The 20,150-nt window shown below is 36.2% G+C and overlaps 1 protein-coding gene across 1 annotated transcript in view; it reads right to left on the reverse strand.

Moving 5' to 3' along the window:
- Zc2hc1a (zinc finger, C2HC-type containing 1A) overlaps positions 1-20,150 on the reverse strand; it is a gene marked incomplete at its 5' end in the record, with an annotated part of 32,258 nt that overhangs the window by 6,944 nt on the left and 5,164 nt on the right. The window contains 5 exons of the mRNA XM_005392195.2: positions 1,269-1,376; positions 10,028-10,127; positions 10,699-10,798; positions 15,954-16,102; positions 18,104-18,245. Coding sequence (XP_005392252.2) covers positions 1,269-1,376; positions 10,028-10,127; positions 10,699-10,798; positions 15,954-16,102; positions 18,104-18,245 — 599 coding nt within the window. The remainder of the gene's footprint in view (positions 1-1,268; positions 1,377-10,027; positions 10,128-10,698; positions 10,799-15,953; positions 16,103-18,103; positions 18,246-20,150) is intronic.

Here is a 20,150-nt window from a genome sequence, read left to right on the forward strand (position 1 = left end):
AAAAAAAAAAAAAAAGCTGTTCCTTTCAATAAACTAATAGTAGTAGTGCAATTCTCTTAGCTATCTTGTATGTGCCTATGTATACATTTTTTCCTTCCTTCTTTTCTCCTTCCCCCCATCCCAGTTGTTCTTTCCTTTTAAAAAAAGATAACTGTAAACAGTGAAACTGAGACTATCTATCCTCCAGCGAACATGTCTGGCTTCTTTGTCAAAGATAAGGGGCTGAGTGTTTGGGAATGCGTCTGCGCTTTCCGGTCCACTGATCCTCAGGCCTGTTTCTTGCCAGTGCTATGCTGATTTTATCACAGTAGCTTTGTAGTATAATTTCAGGTCTGAAATTGTGACGCCCCCTGATTTGCCTTTGTTGCCCATAATTGCTTTTGCTATTCTAGGTCTTTTCTGGTCCCAAACGAATTTCAGGAATGTTTTTTCTAGGTCTGTGAGGTGTGTTAATAGTATTTTCATTGGGATTGCGCTACATCTGCACAGCACTGTTGGGAGTACGGCCGTTTTCATTATGTTGGGTCCCCCTACCCAAGGGCAAGGAGCAGCCTTCCCTTTTCCAGCATCGTCCTCACTCCTTTTCTGGGGCACTACAATTTTCACTGCACAGGTCTTTTATATCCTTTGTTTGATTCATATCTAAGTATTTCATTTTTGTGGATGATCTTTTAGTTCTAAACTTTCTGTTCTGAGTCAACTCTTCCATTAAAAAAATTAATGTAGTTAATTTTAATTAACGTAGTTTTAAAGTAAGGCCCATAAATCCATCACCAAATAGTGATGGAGTTATGGGCCTTACCTTAAAACTTTCCGTAACAAGGTATAAACACAAACATCTATAATTCACGGGAACTATAGATTTAAAAAGTGATACTTGTAACTCAGTATCATGACATTATAAAGTCCATCAGCTCAAAGGATAGGTTAAAATATTAAAAATACGCTGAAGATTATAATGACAAGTGATTCACAGGATTGATCATTTCATTTGTAGAAGTAAAACTACTCATGTTACATTTAAGCTTAAGATAAAATATATATATATAAAGTTTGTATAACTAAACAATCTTTGAGCATTTATAACAATATCTCTAACACAAAGTAAAAGAAATATTTATTTTGTGTAACTTAAAATGGTATTAAATCAGAGAATGAAAATGAGATTATCTATAAATAGCTTGTTACCTAATTTTTGTACATGAGACTCAAAAAACTACATATATTCAGTTTTATTTTACTTATAAGGATAGTACAGCTAAACATACCTAGCTATGTAGCTCTCAGTATGTGTTTTTCTTTTGGCTGTAAATACACCTGCCGCAGAATTTCTTGCCAGACTGGGTGGTGTGGGATTTCGAGGTTTGATGTTAGTTCTAGAAGGGAGAAAGAAATGACAGGATGAAAAAATGTTGAATACAAGCACCGATTTTTCAAGTTACCTATTTGCATGAGTAAGAGGCTCAGAAAAGTTTAACAGATTAAATTCCAAATGCTTATTTTAGGTCTGAAAACTAGTAATTCATACTATGGATACAATATCTTGTATGAACATTTTTTATATAAAAATCAGGATATTTACATATATTTTACATGAAATTTAAAAGTAATCATTCTGAAAGGCTTCAAAGTTAAAACTCTCTAAAATTTACAACACCCTCAAAAAACAGGTTTGTTCTATCCAATGTCTATGAGTAATTGTTGAGTAATATATTTAAGCTCTTTTTATTGTTCTAAGCATATGTGATATGGTTAAAATTTAGCTATTTTAAAGGATAATATTCAATTTCTGAAAGTTCTCTGATAAAGTAATTAAATGAATTATTAGTTTCCCCTTTAAATATTTAATTTCTCCCACTGCACAGCTATCTAAAGGTATCCGGTACCAAGACATGGTTGAATCATCAATGAATTCCTCTTTTAAAACTTTAGGAATCATAGAAAGTTGAATGATGATGTATCACTGAGATCCATATAAATCTGGATTCAAATTCCCAGGGCTACTAACTAGCTCTATGACAGCTGTCCACCTGTGAGTCCCCTCACTGATGAAGCGATCGCTTTATCTTATACAAAGGTTATGAAAGAAACTTACACTAATATTTAGCACTGGCGCTGCTGTTAGTACTACTGATCCTGTTACTACAGGACTATAGTACAGTTATACTCTTAGTATATGCCAAACAGTTTCGTCTTGAATATTGTTTTGTGTGTGGGAACTCATTTAATCCTAATTAGTTTATGAAATAGGTAAGGATTAGTAATTCCCCTTAACAGATGAGGCAAATGAGGCAGCATTAGCGAGCTGCGGGGCTAGCGTGCCGCAAAGGCAGGGCCCAGACGTTCGCTAAGGCTTCAGCCCCTCCCTCCCTCTAAGAGTTACTCACATCTTTTTATTTCACATGGAAACAATGTTGCATTAAATAAACAGGTATAATACTTTAAAAGACTGTTAAATTAGAAGCTCTTAAGTTTTCGCCACAGTTCTTCCTATGACATGGTAAAGACAGGCTCTCCTAAAATTTTAAATAGCTACTTCTAATATACTTGTAGACAGTAACTATTTTTGAACATCCACTACATGTCAAATATGAAGCCAGTCACGACACATACATTATTTGTCCCCCGAACCAAGAGACATTATTCCCTGTTCAAAACTGAAGGCTCTTCTGCCCTTCTGGGCTTGCTTTCTGTGAGGCAGCGGCTCTACGCTGCCTGGTGCGGCCTCGATCGTGTGGGCGGGCTCCAAGTGCCCCTCCCGGCTCCGCCTGCTCGGCAGCTGGGACTGCGGCAGCACTGCTACGCCCGGCTTGAGGGAACGCACGTTCAGAGGTATGACCGAGACCGGAAGCTCCACGCGACAGCTGAGCCCTTGCACTTGAGTCTGCGGGCCGCACCCCACACCTCACACTCCCCATGCAGTGCTAACGACCGTTGTGAGAAGTGACTTCAACGAGCCGAAAGCCACCGTGGTGCACAGGCCAGGTGCCCCGGCCTTCAAATGCTCAGTCCACGCCTGCTGCTGACGTGCATTCCACTCCGCTTCCCTACAGCCCATCCACGGATCTTACAGAACTACTACAGAGCGTCCTGCGAGTGCAGGGTCTCTCCGAAAAGATCATCGCTAACAAACGCATTCAGAAAAGGAGAAAATGTTTTTCTCAGGCTCTGGAAGTCTTGTTAGCAATCTTATCACCTTCATATACTATTATGTGCTCAAGAAATACACGACACCAACGCGCTCCTGAGTAGATGCATACAATCTCAGCATAGCAATCATTCAAAGTTCTTTAAAATACTTACATTTAGAGGAAAAGTTAAAAGATTATCAACAGCAGTCATGACAGTATGCTTATCAGCTGTTTTTCGTAATATCTTTTAAGAAGCAGAATGTCATTGTTTTGATCAACATTTAAAACATGTTCCCTTAGTCTCATATAGTCAAACATTTCTCTTCCCAGTCAGGGTACATGAAGTGTTATCTTTGTCCTGTTTCTGGAATTTGCTCATTGCACTTCAGACTAAATCATGGTTTAGGAGAGGAATTAATACTTTATCTTACTGTTAGTCAGATTTTCTTCGAGATCTGCATAGCAGGGTAGAGGTAGTAGTACTAGTATATAGACAAGTGGTTCAGGACATGAAAATCTGCCTTCTAGGATTCAAAAATTAATAAGAAGTAACTCACGTTTGCTGCTACTATCTTAAAGACTTTCTCCATTTTCATTATTATATATTTTCTTATATAAATAATAAGCAGAAAATACATAGTGGTTTAAAATTATGTTAACTCTGCTTCATATATTTTTCACCAATAGTAAGTAAAGTAGTATGTAAGGCCCTTACTTTATCATTTAAAATGAGAGTCAGGCTTGGAATTAAAGCCCAAATTAGCAAACCTTGCAGAGTCACGCTGCGGAGTTTCAGAAATGACGCCACCGCCACACTGGCTCCCTAGTCAGCTACGCCAGCACACAGAAGGTCTGGCAGTGTCAGAACCTGTCCTCGTGTTAGGCTGAATTTACACCCATTGGACAAAGACTAATAGAATGATGGAAAGTTTTCCATAATTTTTTTCTAGCTGTCATAATTCATCATCTGCTTGACCAAGAGATAATCAGTAATTTAAATATTATACATCATTTTCCCATACTCTTCTTTGTAAAATTATTATTTTTACAAAGAAACAAAAAAAAAGTGACCTAAAAACAACTGTGGAAGGGGACTGCTTAACCTTCTACAAATCAGTATTTAATAGAATAAAATGTACGATCTAAAAAGTGGGTTTTAGAAACATTAATAAAAATGTTTTAAGTTCTGAAGCGGTAATTAAGAATTTCTAGCTTACAACTATTTTAAGTTACAACTATTTTTTAAGTATAAGGTAAAATGGTATTTTATTATTTAAAGCCTTAAGAAAATAGATGAAAAAGTTTAACCAGACTGAATTACAAATACTTACTTGTAAACGGGTAATAACTCATGTCTTTTGAAGGCACTGTCTGACTTTGTATCACTGTCATACAACCTTTGCACATGTCTTCCAGTTCAAAGTGGAGGACCTAACTTGTCCATCTTACTATTAAAATATATAAAGGTGTACCCATAAGGAGATTGCTACTGTTTGTTTCTTAATACAATGATTTTTTTAAAGAAAAAGATAATTCTGTTTCCTAAGAACTCTACCCCATCCCTTAATTATCTGACTGCAAGGTGAGTACAAATGTCAAAAAGAATTCTCCAGAGAATTTGCACAATGCTCACTGCTAGACTCTGACACACCTGGGAAGCGGAATCAATCAGAAAACACCAGCAATGGTTTAGAAAGGAGACATGAACCCGAAGTTGTCATTCTCCCTTCCCGACACTGACAGAACCTTTTCTCTGTTATTTCATTGTGTAATTTTCCTTGCATTTTACAACTGCAAATATAAAATAAGAACTGATAAGTAACATTATATCTTAATCATACCTGACTTTCTAACAAAGGAATTTATTTCTGAAAAGTAAAACATTACCTACATGGAAAAAAAAAAAAAAAAAAAACAGGAATGGCAGTTCTAAAGTTCATTTGTAAAATGTTTACTGACTACCCAATGTGAATTTTTTTTAATGCAAAAGTATACAGGCTCTCCACCTAGAGGACAGCAGGACAAACTACAGCTTTATGGGGCAATTAATGGTCTCACACAAACCGAAGCACTGAATTATACGTCCCACCACTGCTCAGAGTCGGGGCAACACAATTTACTTGGGTCATCAGAAAAGCTGTCTTCAATGACGATAAGACATCAGTGCTTACTTTTGAACGTGCATCCTTTTTAAATTTTTAAAAATTTTAGTAGCATATATTTGCAGTATGACTATATTCTCTGTGGGAAGTTGGTACAAGTACATAATATATATTAATTCCTTTTTCATCCTCTTCATCTTCCCGCCAAGAAATCCACACTTTTTTTCATTCATTCACTAACCTAACCATTTTCTCATTCATCTAGTAAACCTGGGGATCTCCTAGACTACGTGTCAAACACTTAGTTTCTGGGGACACCGGGAAATGAGACAAATGAGATGCCTGTTCTTATAGAACCCCTCCTCTGAAAACTGTGTTCCTTTATCTAGACTACAAGGGTGTCAGTGAAGGAGCACATTATGCTCACTGGCACGCTTTTAAGTAGCCCCTGTAGCCGGGGATACAGCTCAGCGGCATAAGCATCTGTCTGGCAACTGCAAGGTCCTGAGTTCGATTCCCGGTACAAAAAAAAAAAGTAGCCCATGTATAGGGTGTATTTCAATGCACAAGTGTAAGGAGTGTGTTTATACTGAGGATTGAAAATTGTTTTAATTAAATATATAACAAACATAATCTCTAAGAAATGTGAGATTAAAATTTGTTTTTAATTTGTCAAAGATGAAGAATTTTAATCAAATCTGTCTTTTAATCACAAACAATTACCAAGGTATTATTGTCCAACAGCAGTTATTTTCAAAAGGGCATCTGTGGTCTGTGCATAAGGAATAAGATTCTTCTTTCTCAGAAAAAGTACAATTGAAATTTAGAAAATTTAGGCTTTGTATTTTTCTAATACAAACCTAAGACAGTTATTTCGAGGGAAAAGTACCTATGTTACATAAACAGAAGAACTGACAATGTTGTCAGACTCTGAGAACCCAGCTGATGACTTGCTTGTACCACACAGCTGTGCTCACAATTCAACTCGAAGTATATGTAAGTAGACACACACACGAACACAGTGTTTAAAGGGTTACTAAGTGATTCTTGGGCTAAAAATCACCTAAACTTATTTTTTTCTATAATATGCTACTGTTAGGCTATGCAACGAAACCAACGTTTATAAATCTGAATGATGAACACTGTACCTAATACTTTTGTGCAGGCTTCCAAAATAGTCCTAACTGAATGATCACACTGAGAAATCTTTGGCAATCATATCAATCTATTCCTAATAGATTTACTGGGAACTTACTTTAAACACCAGGAATCAATTCACTTAGGAAACAAGACACTTCAGTTTACAAAGTATGTTGTAGGATTGTAGCAAGTACAGCAGATTGAGATAATTAAAAAGATGATTTCTGAATTCACACTCCTGAAAACTTTTACTACATAGCATTTCACATATCTCTGTGAACTTCTGTATTTAAAATGGTCTGAGACACTCAAAATTTTGAAATGCATTAGTCATATATTTTGATGAAATCCATCGATCTGTCACAAATAACCCAGTGCCTCAATTCTAAGGCAAAGGTACCTTCTTAACATAATAGCTTCAATCATTTTTATCTACACGAGGAAACCTACATTCTGTAATTAGAAGTTGTTTCAGGTACTTCTAGATCAGTAAGACAGGAAAGTTAATAAAAACCTAAACAATGCTCCATGTATACATGACTCACACCATCAAAAGATTAGCTTATCAGAAAAGCATGTTTCCACTCCTACAAAAAACACATTTCTTACTTTTTTTAATAATGTGAAGTATGAGCACTCAAATTAAATTTGTAATTAAAAACGTACCTCACCTGTATTTTGTCTCTAATTTTACCTTATTTATTAGAGTCAAGTGGAAGTAAACTTTCCTTTTTCAGGGTAACTGAACAGAAGTAAACCTCTGAAAGGTGACATTTCACCTACTAAAAATTATTGAGATAGACATGTAAAGTGGTAGTCAGACATTAAGAAAGCACAGTTCTGAAGTCTCCACCATGTAAACTGCGACACAACTCAAGTGTGGCAATATTTATTTAAAAGCTTAGTGTTTGACCACACTTCTAAAACTCCCTAAGATAAAAGAATTTTTAACAATAAGGAAATATTTTCCATTGGGGTGTGCTTTGCCTTTGAAGTTTTCTTTTATTTAATGTTGTCCCACAGATTATTTAGAATTTAGTTACCAATCATGAGAATATTTGGAAGTGAAAAGATTTCTTTTCCTGTGCCATGACTCGATATATGCTACCTACTACCGATTACCAGTCCACCTGATTAAAGTGAACCGTATTATGTACGGCAGGCTTTAAATGACCACCAGCCACTGAAATAATGTCAATTACTAATATTAGCAGACACTCCATTTCTTGAACATTACAGTCAGCCAGACGTCTTAATTCTATCTTCACTCAACCCTGAATTAACTGTCTGAATGAGAAATATAGTTGCCACACAAATTTCAAGTAATTCTATTTCCTGTAGGACCATGCAACGATGTGCCAACAGATGTACAGGTGAGGCATTTATTAATTCATTTTTTTCACTCATTTCACTTGTCGTATGCCTATCGTAGGCGCTCTGCTAAATTTTATAGTTGCATCTGTAATACTGCCATCTCTGTCATCATAAAAGTTTACCAACCTGGCAGGGAAAACGAACATATCATTACCTCAACAATTCTACAAAAGGAATGACCTCCGCCACGACATGGACAGTTGTGAATGAATGGCCCTAGTTTAGTATCATAATATAGGTACTTCTAGTGAATACAGAAAACATACCAGCAGAATCAAACACCGTCAGTCTCTGATAACTGAAAACTCTCCTTTAATAGGTAAGGGTCTTATGGGCAATTAGCATTTGAACAGATGTGACTGACCGTCTAACACGATGCGAGCCAACCAAAATCTCATCTACAAACCCTAACAGCACTGTGCTCAGAACCTCTGCTTCTTGGGAAAAGCATCGCCCTTGGTGTAACACAAATGTTGGTCAGATTTTCTGAGATCCGTTGTCAGGGGCTGAACCGTCACATGGTGGTGTCAGGGCAAAGCAGGTGGACAAACTCAAGTTTTACGCTTACTTAGTGGCACAGCAGAACCTACAGGCCTAGTTTTTCTCACTAAAAACACCAGGCCGCCTGTTCTCTACGTCAGCCAGCTTCTAAGTACTACTTAAGGGCAGTCTGTCTTTGGTTTTTGTTGGTTTTCTCCAGTACGGGGATCGACCTCGCGCTTGCCAGGCGGCGCTGTGCCGCTGAGCGAAATCCCCGGCCCAAGAGCAGTCTGCCGGTGCAACCTAGCGCCCCAACTGATGAGGTCACCAATGCGACAGAAGTGCCAAGAAACACTGCCTCTTAATCCACAGTCAACGATGAGAACCATTCCACAAGCACTAAACCTAACACAGAGGGCAACTGTCTGGAGTGGTAGAAAGTTTTTTACGAAGTTAATTGCTTGATCTATACTCCACTACGCAATGAAGCAACTCAGTACAGAAAAAAAAAATATTAGATCAGTTTCTTACCAGTGGAAGATTAGAGTACCCTATTTTTCAACTACCTGTTCTACTGTTAATCTGTGTCTTTTTACAAACAGCATGTTTCTTCTTTTTGGAAATACACAATAAATAAAAAAATTCACCTCATCAGAACTTGTTGATATTTTCCCTACAATGTTAATTACATTAAGTGCTTTTTAGGACTTGAATTGTCTACGCGGTCTGAATTGGGAAACAAAAAGTAGTTCATCTCACTTGATAAATACCCTTGTATTATTTCTAACATGAAAAACAAAGTAAACATGAACCAGAGATAAATTACACTTGAAAAGAACTGTACACTTATACCTATATCAGCTTATCTAAAGATATACACATAATCCCTAATTTTAATGGTCCTATGGCAATTTCTTAATTTTCTGATTAAAATGGAAAGAAAAGTGAGTTTTTAAAAGCAGGTGACTTTTATATTAAAATCTCCAGTGTTGCCAGCAATTTTTCCCATATATAAATGCATTATTAAAAGTTTAATTACTTCATTAAAGCCATGTACATAAAGTACAGCAAGAAAAAAAGGAACAGAATTACACACGATTAATGTTGTGGCGTGTTCTGCCGGCCCCTTTGTTTATGTAGGCATTGTCTGCAGTATACCACAGCACATACGCAAGGAGTTTTGTGTCCGTATTTTTTCCTCTTCTAATAGCAGAATCGTATCATTAAAGATTATTTATATTTTTAGGATTGCAAAATATCCCTTTGTAGATATTCATAACTTACTATTCAATCAAAGTTAGACATTTAGGTGGTTTATTTTAAATACCATAAAAAAATGTATGCGTCCGTTTCAAGTTAAATGGACCCCATTGTGCCTTGCTTCTCTAACGGCTAGTGTAGCTTTGAACAAATTATTTTACTCTGACTCTCTTATTCTATCATTCCCTAGTAGTTTTAATAAAAATACATGGAAAATATCTAGTGTTAGCTGGGCACACAATGTTCAATGAATTATAGTGACAACAAAAACCTTCTGTATTTCATATTATTTTCTTAAAATTCCCACAAGTAAAATTATTCAATCAAAAACATGAATGTTTTAAGGCTCATAATAAATTCTACCAGATTATTTTCTAAAATGGCGGCATTAATTTAGATTTTCCACAGCAACGAGTGTGGCCCTGACCAGCAATATGTTAAAAAACAAATGAACCTGGAAAGAAAATTTAGCTTAAGGAGAAGGCCAGTTACCACACAGACAGTCACGCGGAAACGGCACGTTACTCAGTGTAGACTTACGCTGCCTGCGGCGCTGCCGCCGCCTTGTGCGAGGGAGATAAGGCCTGAAGTTTGCTTCCCAGGGCGCTGCTGGCGGAAGGCGCTTTGCCCGAAGACGCACCTGATAACGAAGAAGGCCACAGGTTTAGGGAGGCTGTGAAGAGCAAAAGCCACAGAGAAACAGAGCATCTGGAGAGGGAGGCAGTCCTGCAGCAGTGCTCTTCACGGCTCTGAAGTCATACAGCGAAAACTTTACAGAAGGCATTTCTAAAGAACAATGGGTTTATTTCTAGCGTCTATTTTATATTTACACACAGGTGAAGGCACGTTTTAATGGTCAATAGCTTCTTCAATCCATGAAGTATTTGTCTATTAGGAACAACCGGCAAATTCAGAAGAAGTCAATATAGAAAGGAAAAGAAAATATTGAGGTCAAAGAAAAGAACTGGCTCAACTATTCTGAGTAGATGATAAACTAACATAAACATAAAGGCAGGTATTTAGGCAAAACAAAAGCAGGAAAACAGCAAAGTATCTGAAGTGGAGGCTTTTGAGACTTATTTCACTTTTCCTCAGAAATAATTACTAACCCACATTTCTTTTTAAATCTATTCTAATAACCCACCACAGAGCACTATGGTTATTACTGGCAAGCGTTTCCCCTTCTGAAGTTAGTTTACAGGTCTCATTACCTACAACAGCTTTGCTAGTGCCGCTCGGCTGTGGTAATCGTGAAGATCCTGACGAGGTGGCTCCGGGAGAGTTTGACTTTTTAAGTGCAGGTGGTTTATACTAAAATAATGAAAATAAAATATTCTATCAATATAATTTCTAGTTACAGATTGTAAATTAGTAATTCAAAGCCTTACATTCTCCAAACGTACAACTTTAACTTCACAAGAAGAGCGAGCTACGGAGATGGAGCACAGTGACCCCTGCATAACATTACAGTGTGTTCTCGGTATCACTGACGTGAGCGCTTAGGAACAGTTAGGTACAGGTAAGTCTCTCTACTCGCAAAGAGATTTTACTGAAATGGGAAGAAGTTTACTTATGGCAAAATGACTGAATGAGCTGTCTGAACCAACCCTTTAATGAAAAACTAAAAATGCCCAGGAGAGTAACAAAGTATGTTAAAAAATATTAACCGGCACTTTAAAAGCACTGCATGTGAGACGAGAGAAAAAGAAGCTGCCAGATCAGCTCCTTTGGAGATTGTAGTAACTGTCTGGCCATCATATGGACTCTCTATAAGGCTAATCAAGCAAACACACACCAATAATTTAAATTTTTTCAGAGAGACAGTACTCTTAGTTACCTGGAATAAACGAGCACAAGCTTCTCTAGAAGGTACCTCACATGAAAAATCATTCTAAATCATTTTTGAGAGGTAACAAGCTCAAAACAGTAAACATTCATCATGGATGTAGTATATCAGAAACCATGAATGAAAAATGAAAGACAGCAGGGACCTATCTATCAAGGCCACCTGACACAATAATGCCGGATATGTATTTCCACAATGACATCTACTATATTTTTTAAAAAGGTAAATTTGCAAATATTAAATTATAAGCAATTAAGAAGTGGGAAAATAAAAAAATAGCAAACTTCTAGAAAACAAAATACAGTGACACATTACAAACTCTGGTAGACAGATGAAGTGGCCAAATAACCCTCTTACAGGTATCATCTGCAAGAGGATTTAGAAAATATTAGAAGACTAGGACCCATGGAGGATTTGCAGCTATGTCCCCTGGGCTTAACTGCCCAAGGTAACTTTTTATTGTTAAAAATGGAAAGAGAAACACCACTCCACAGAAAACACAATCCAGGTGTGATTTATTGTTTATAATATCGAAATTTCCACCAAAAATCGCTGGGGAAGAAACAGGAAAATATGGCCTATATTTGACAAAACTGTCCACAGAAACTGACTCTCCACGGATAAGGGTATAAGATTTTGCAAATAAGGTCTTAAAAATGGTTGTAGGTAACATCAAAAACTGAGAATTCAGTGAAATAGGGCAAACATGTTAACAGCGAACAAACAGTAGGCATCTCAACAAGAAATGAAAGCAAAACCCAGGCATTTTCAGCCACCAATAAAGACAGATGGGAAATGAAAAAGAAGGTAAGAGAGGCTGACCACAAAGAAAGAAAAGGTCTGGAAATAGTAAATGCATAAACACAAAGCAAAGTATGCTTCGTGTACACAAACGTGCATGCACAGATGTTCACAGATTTCTTCTTGTCGCATCTTTAAAAGCAGATGACTCTGGCAAGTAATGAGACCGTACAGCAGACACATCAAGAGCACGGACAGCTTGTCGTGTTCAGGGTTCTGACGCACAACAGCACCAGCGGGAACGGAACAGGGACAAGTGAGAGGCACACTCTGCTATCAGAGTAGCTAATGGAAGGTAAAAATTATATAGCCAATAGGAAAAAAGATCTGTGAAGAAAAAGGCAACAGAAGAATCATACACACCAAAAGTTGAGGACAGCAACATGGCAGGTTACACACAACCAACCAGCAATAAGTATGTTAAAGGAAAATATCTAAACACTTCCACCAAAACGTTGTGGTTGCCAGACGGATTACAAAAGATAAAATATGAGTCAATTACACGCTACTGTATAGGCTATGCAAAAACATTTAAAGAAAGAAAGTGAACGTAATTAAACTGAAATGACTATGTTCTTACCAGATTAAACATACTTTAACAAAAGGAATATTGTCACAGGAAGTGACCCTTTGAAAGGATAAAAGGGATAATAAATGGGTCAAATAAAACGAACTGCAAACACAAACACTAAGAGGCACTCAAAGTGCTTGACACAAGAGTGGCAAAACAAGAGACACAGAAAAAAACCACAGTCACAGTTCATCATCTTAGTACACACCCTTCACGGATTGATGAGACATCCAGACAACAGTCAGAGCCCGCCACTGAACTGACATTTGCAAAGCTCCTTCAGTAATGATGGGAAACCCAGAAAAATAGCCAGTTAGAAGCAGCCACCTAAACGTGGCATTTAGAGAACAGCCGCTGAACACATTTTCTTTGCCAGATGCTATGTCAGACCGCATGCCGGGCAGTAACACCCATTTCAGCAAGAGGAAAACCCTGGCAACAATGTTCTCAAGCTACAACAGAATTAAATTAAAAATAGCAGTAGAACATTGAAAAAAATCCCACTATCTGTAAGTAAATGATTTGCTTTGAATCAAACTTTTTTTGTAAGATGCAGTCAGAGCAATATTTGACCACTGAATCAAAAGACTGTTTTTCTTTGGAAAGATGTAAAAAATTCGCAAACTAGAGCAGCTAGATCGATAACAGGAGAAATTTTACACTACATTAAATTAAAAATTAAATTTAAAAATTAAAAATTTACTTAGAAGGGAAAAAAGAAAAGGGAAGATAAAACATCAGTATTAGGAATGAAAATGATATCAGCACGAATTCTACAGCCAAACAAGGATAATACTACTTTAACGTCAATAAATTCAACTACAGTGACAACATTACTTAAAATACACAGGATGCAAAACTAATATAAAAATGCAGCATCTGAACACTACAGCTACTTAAGAAACATATGCAATAGTCTAAACCTCAGGAAGATGGAAACTGTAGAGCTACAGTAGTAACTAGATTCTAACAAAAACATAAGAAAAAGTAAATACTACAAAATCTCCAAAGAGGAAATCACAGTGACCTCACTGTGAGACCAGTAAAATTCTGATACCAACATCCCAGTCAACGTTCCTCATGAGAAAAGATGAAAAATTTTAATGAAGTTTTAGCACATGAAATTCAAAAATATATAAAAAGGATAATTTGTTACTAAGTAGGATTCACTCATGGACAGCAAAATTGATTGAACATCTGCAGATGAGTACAATTTATTATATTAACACTTTTATTCTACTGTACCAGTGTTGGTTAACATATCAATAATATGTATTATGAAGAGATTCAGAGCATTTGACAAAATTCAAATCCCTTTGAGGTTTAAAAAAACCCAGTAAGGAAGAGAACTTTCAAAGCCTATAAAGTGCAGAAATAAGAATTCACAGCTAATGTCAAACGTGGTGAAAAACTGAATGGTTCCTACCCAAGACCAGGATCAAGACAAGGATCCCCACTCTAAATGCATCTATTCAACAACGTATGAAAGAGCCGCAGTACCACTGCTACAGTTTGGGTCCGGATGTCCCTGACGGCCCATCTGTTCAAGGTTTGCTCTCCAGCTAGGGCTCTACTGGGAGCTAACGGAACCTCTAAGATACGGGGCCTAGCGCCCTTGCAGGGGTGGAGATGCGCACCCCCTTCTTTTGTACTCAGCCATGACCTCAACAGGACTCAGCCCCCCCACGCTCTAGCCATGACGCCCTGTGCCACCACACATGCAAACCAAAGGCGCCAGCTGGTCCTGGACAGGAGGTGCCAAAGCCGAGCCAGCGAGAACCTCCTCCTCTCTTTAAGCTAATCATCTCAGGTATCTGTCATTCATAAGGAAAGGTTACCGCCAATAAATCACAAAAAAGGAAAGTATACAGACCACCGCAGGAACTAAAACTGCTCTTTTTTACAGGTGACTTGACTTTGTACGCAGAGAAAAATCTGAAGAAAGTTAAATATAAGACAGTATGTGCATGAGCTATATACTGAAAACTGAGGCAATACAATAGAGAAAAGCTAAATAAGCAGGAAATATAACAAGTTTATGAACTGGACAACATTGTTAAGATGCTGCTTCTCCACAAACCGACTTACACACAATGTCATCTCTGTCAAACCGAGCAGCCTTTTTATTTTTAGAGATTAACAACTGTGAAATTCATGTACAAATGTAAGCAACCTGGACTAGCTTAACCATTTTTTAAAAGGAAAAAGAAATAGGCATATATTCAACTGATTTTCAACTGAAGTGCCTAAACTATTTATTAGGGAAAGAAAAATCTTTTCAACAAAAGGCATTTTTTTCCCAAAATGATGATGATAAAGATGATATGGTTTATTTCCAATAGTATTTTTAACATTCAGTACTAGAATTCTCTCAAAAAAACCCCTACTGTATTGGGGTCTCTTGATCCAACATCTGATTCACAAATAATAAGACATATGGACTTGACTTATCTACTGTACGCTAGATTTATAAAACTTGAAGTTGCTAAAGCCGTCAGCTGTGACGCGTCCCTGTAGTCCCCAGCTACCTGAGGCTGACAGAAGCATGTCTTGAGCCCAGGAGTTTGAGGCAGCATGGAGAACACAAAGAAACCCTGACTCAAAAGAGGAAAAAAAATTTCAAAAACTAAAGCTTTTTCAAAATAAAAATCCACTCCATGCTCTACATTATTAAGGTTTCTGTTTAACAGTATGCTTAAAGAAAAATAACAGTACCATACAAATTAATTTACCAAAATTTACAACACAGAGTTTTGTAAGTGTTTTCATATACCTAAGTACACTTGCTTCTCACAACTACCATGCAGATTATCATTTCATGGATGATATGCAGCAATCAGGATTTGAAGGGTGTCCCTCTACCATGTTCATTACATTTTCCTATATCGTGTGTATATAACAGAAATATTTCTAATACATGATTTTCAAACTGACTTTTACTGCATCTTTCTCAGTCTTCAAATAATTTTGGATTTCCTCTGAATCTGGTCCAACCTATCTTTAACATTTCTCTTTATTATTCATTAATTCAGTATATTCTGTAAGTCCCTACTAACTTTTCATATCAATTAGTTTTAACAGTTTTTCAATTAGCCATTAAGATTTCTTACTAAATTCCTTAAAACTAATACATCTACTTTTGCCAGTGAGAAAGTTTCATGTTCTGTAAGGTATGTACATAAAACTATGAACCTGAAAGCATCATGTTCTCATTTATTTGTAGAAATAACTAAAATTGAATGTTTTACCTGTGTCCTAGTAGTTGGTTTTCCTTTGGTATCAGTAGAAAATTTGCCTTTATTACTAATACGTGCTGCCTGTTCTTTACAGAAATTTATATGTCTATCAGCTGCATTTTCATTGAATCTCCTCTGGCAATATGGACACTGAATATAATCTAAAACAGATTAGAAAAAACTAGATTAATAACAAAAATACCTGAAATAGGATACAAAAAAATCACTAACTTTTATAAATGGCAATCAAGACCTGTAATTATTACAACTGATAAATAAAAATTCCCAGTTCTGTATCACATCCAGCCTGATTTACCTAAACAGTAAAGCATTCAAGAAAGAAGCCAAATAAATTACTTTTAATTGTGTCCTAGCGTGAATCAAATTTAGGGAAAACTGTGCAAAAGAATAAAATATACATTCTCAGTATAAAATAGGTGAAAGAAAAATATCATTTTGTCTTTGTAATCACATGTGCATTCATCATATATGCAAAGTCTATACAGTAGATTAGTAATATCACATTAAAACACAACTTACAGTATGGCTTCATCTATAAAATCTCTTACTTAAATTAGAGAAAACCATCAAGAAACAGCTTAATGAGCTTCCAAAAATTTTATTTTCTCTTAGAAGCTAAAGCAGACGGACAAAGTGATTTAAAAAAGTAAAACCTCATTAACATAATTAATTCAAATTTATAAAACAGGAAACATTTCCAAGATAAAATACACTCCTCAAATGCAGCTCTGGATAAATAAAATTTCTTCTAAAATTAAATCTCAAAATTAACAAAGAACCAAATTTTGTAGCATTAGAAAAGACGTCAAATGGGGGCTGGGGATTTAGCTCAGTGGCACAGCGCCTGCCTGGCAAGCGCGACGTCGTGAGTTCGATTCCCGGTACGGGAAAAAACAAAAAAAACCCAAACAAACGCAAGAAAAGAAAAGAAAAGACCTCAAATGAATGAGACATTAGGAATAAACAAAAATTTAAGCAGTGTCCAAAAAGGTTTATTTCAAAAGGTTTACTTCTGGATAGAGAGTGTGTCCTCTAGAATTTATACTTATCTGAAGCTCAGAAATCTGTCCTGCTTACAGATCTAAATAACTGTAATATCTAAGAGGTTATTTTTGTGAAGTCAAAAAAAACGGAATAATTTCTGAATTCCAAGTTATTATGAAGAAATAGCACTGTCTCACTTGCTTGGGAACAATACAACTACGTAGATTACTAAGAATATAGCTATGTCTTTTATTCTTTTATTGAAAGTTTGCCAACTTCTACAACCAAATGTTAAAAATGATCACATCTAGGTTTCTTAAAAAGCACTCTTAGCTAGAAAATGAATCCCAGCATAGCTCAATTTTAATGCTGTTAACTTGTTACCCTAAAGTAACCATCTCTAGGCTGTTAAAATGAGCACAGCCAAGTGTCAATTGCTGTACTTCAAGTCTGTCAGTACACGCACTGTCACACACGTTTGCCACTCTTGATTTACTTTGGCAGCAATTAACAAGGCAACTTTCAGGTGCCCAATGAAGAAAATATAACAACAAGTAAACTGAAAGCAACTCAGTCTGCATCATCGTGTGCACACATGAACTGTGCATTTTACAAATAATATTTTGACTATTTTCTTCCCACACGGGGGGATACCAAATAACCAGGCAATATATCTGAATCCTATTCAAGGACTATATCTCAACCCACCATAAGCACAATTAAATTATTTCCTGGAAACCAGGGGGGTGGAGCACACACGTAATGCTTCTACTTTGGGAGACTGAATTTAGGAGGATCACAAATTTCAGCCCAGCCTGGGAAACTTAAGTAACTTAGCAAAACTCCATTTCAAAAGGAAAAATTAAAATATGGACTGGAATGTAGTTCAGTGTGAAGGCCTTGGGTTCATAGCAGTACTGAGACCAAAAAAAAAAAAAAAAAAAAATTTTTTTCCTAGATTATTAGCACTTGATTATTACCATAATCATTTTTAAAAATTAAATGCCCAGATTATCACCATTATTTCATACCAAAGCATTTCAAGATTATGCTTTATTAGGTTTCATTATGATAAACTATTTTGTAACAAGTAAGACTGTAAAAGCTTCCATCATTTTCTGTCCACATGAACATTTTGTCAACAACATTCCACACACCAGGGTCGTAAGACGGTGGAGGAGGAGGGGGAAGCTTGCCGCCCTCCTTAAGCGCCTGATCCAGGCCTTTAGCTGCTCTGATGGTTGCAATGAACTCTTCATGTTTCCTTCTCCAGTTAGATGGTTTCTTTGGTGGTTCTGGCTACAAATAAATAGAAAAAATTAGTATCAAAATATTTTTTAACAAAGTGAAATAAAACTTGAGGGAATGCCAGATTATTTTAAATGTTCTCTTAACAGTAATCTTCCTTTCCAAATTAAAAAAAAATTAAAGAAATGTATTCAACGGCATTGTATACCACTTTTTAAATGTAAATCTATTTGTGCCAAAGCATCTTCTATAGGCGTTACGTCCACTTACTCCCATTGTGAGTATTTCTATGCTTTCCCATAATCTCTGTAACAAAACTTACTCATTTTCAGGCTTTTATCAGATTAAACAAGCGAAAAACAGTCCTTTCTCAGTGGATTTAGTTTTATAATAAATGCATCTGAGCACCCTTACATTTCAGTAAGAACCATTTATGTTGCCTATTTTGTGAACTACTGTATCTACACGCATAGCCAACTTCTTTGAGTCTTTGGCCTTTTGTCACAATACCTAGTAACTTTCTAGGAGATACTATCTTCTCTCTCCCTTCAGCAATCTGTCTTTTGACCTTGACTGTGGGTCTTTTAATTCTTAGATTATTTTAATACCACAGTTTGATTTGCTGCCTTTTTGTTTATGCCCTCTGGACTTGCAACTGCAGTAAACTAGTTAAGCCCAACCTGAAATCAAGGTGCAGATAATCTTCTGACGTTGCCCCCTAGAACTGTCGTGGTTTAAGCTTTAAAATTTTCTTTTATTCATTTGTAATTATTCTGGTTATACAGTGTGACACTTAATTCATCTTTACTTTTTAATACGTTGAAGTAGGTGTCTGAACACCTTTTAATCCCACCCCCAGTCCCAGGAGACAGCACATGAACCCTACACTTTGGACTGGGCCTACTTAAGCATTTTTTCTTCTGTTCCAGTGCTCTGACTATCCTTGCGTTAGTACTAGTACCTTTTTCATTTTCTTTTTATTTTAAAGAGAAAAGAACAAAAACAAAATAACAAAAACAAAGACATAAACAAAATAACGTAACTGTACTACTAATTCTATTGGTTTATTGAAAGGAACAGTTATTGTGTAATTGTTTGATCAATCTTACATGCCTGTATCTGGTTACCTGAGTAACCACTTTGAAGATAACAATATCTAATATAATAACCATTGTTAATTTCCTATCACCTTCTTTTGAAATTCTGTATCATTTTTATTGTTTTTATGTTGCTTTGTTTAAGTACTGGTATTTTAAATACCTAAAACTTTACAAAACATATTTTGACATCTACTAGGGTAATGCTACCTTATTCTTTTCAATGTTTTCCTAGTTGTTTGCATATCTGTATTTTTTATATGAACTTTATAATCAGCTTATTTAAACAAATTAGTATACTTTAACTGGAAAAAATTACATGATATACGTAAACATCTTAGGTAAAGTCCTTATTGTACTGAATCTTCTGATATAAAAACAAGCAGCATAGTTTTACTTGAAAAAGGTGTATTTTTATCTTTCAATAATACTTTAGTATCTTCTGTGGCAACCTTGCTCCTTCAGTATAAGTTATCTGTAAATATGTTTTGTGATTTTTTTATACAGGGCCTTCATTTCTATATTTCAAGAGACTACCACTGAATACTGTACACCTAATGTTTGCATAACAAACTACTCATTGCTTCCCGTGTCCTATTCTCTATAGTAATTTATCAGCTGATTTGCTTGAGCTTTACAGGTGTAACGTATCTCCTGATAGTAACAGTTCTGACTATTCTAACCACACATCTAAATTCTTTCTCTGATCTGTTTCAGCAGCATTTGCTGTGTCGGCTGCAATTTAACCTTGTCCTGACTTTAATGGGACGACGTCTTGTGTCTTTCCACTAACATCGCCTTGGCTCATGTACCAAAAACCAGAGATTTACTCTGTCACATTACTGACATGCCAAACTAC

This window comes from Chinchilla lanigera, unplaced genomic scaffold, assembly GCF_000276665.1.
Source record: "Chinchilla lanigera isolate Chin_1 unplaced genomic scaffold, ChiLan1.0 scaffold00043, whole genome shotgun sequence".
Lineage (NCBI taxonomy): Eukaryota > Metazoa > Chordata > Mammalia > Rodentia > Chinchillidae > Chinchilla > Chinchilla lanigera.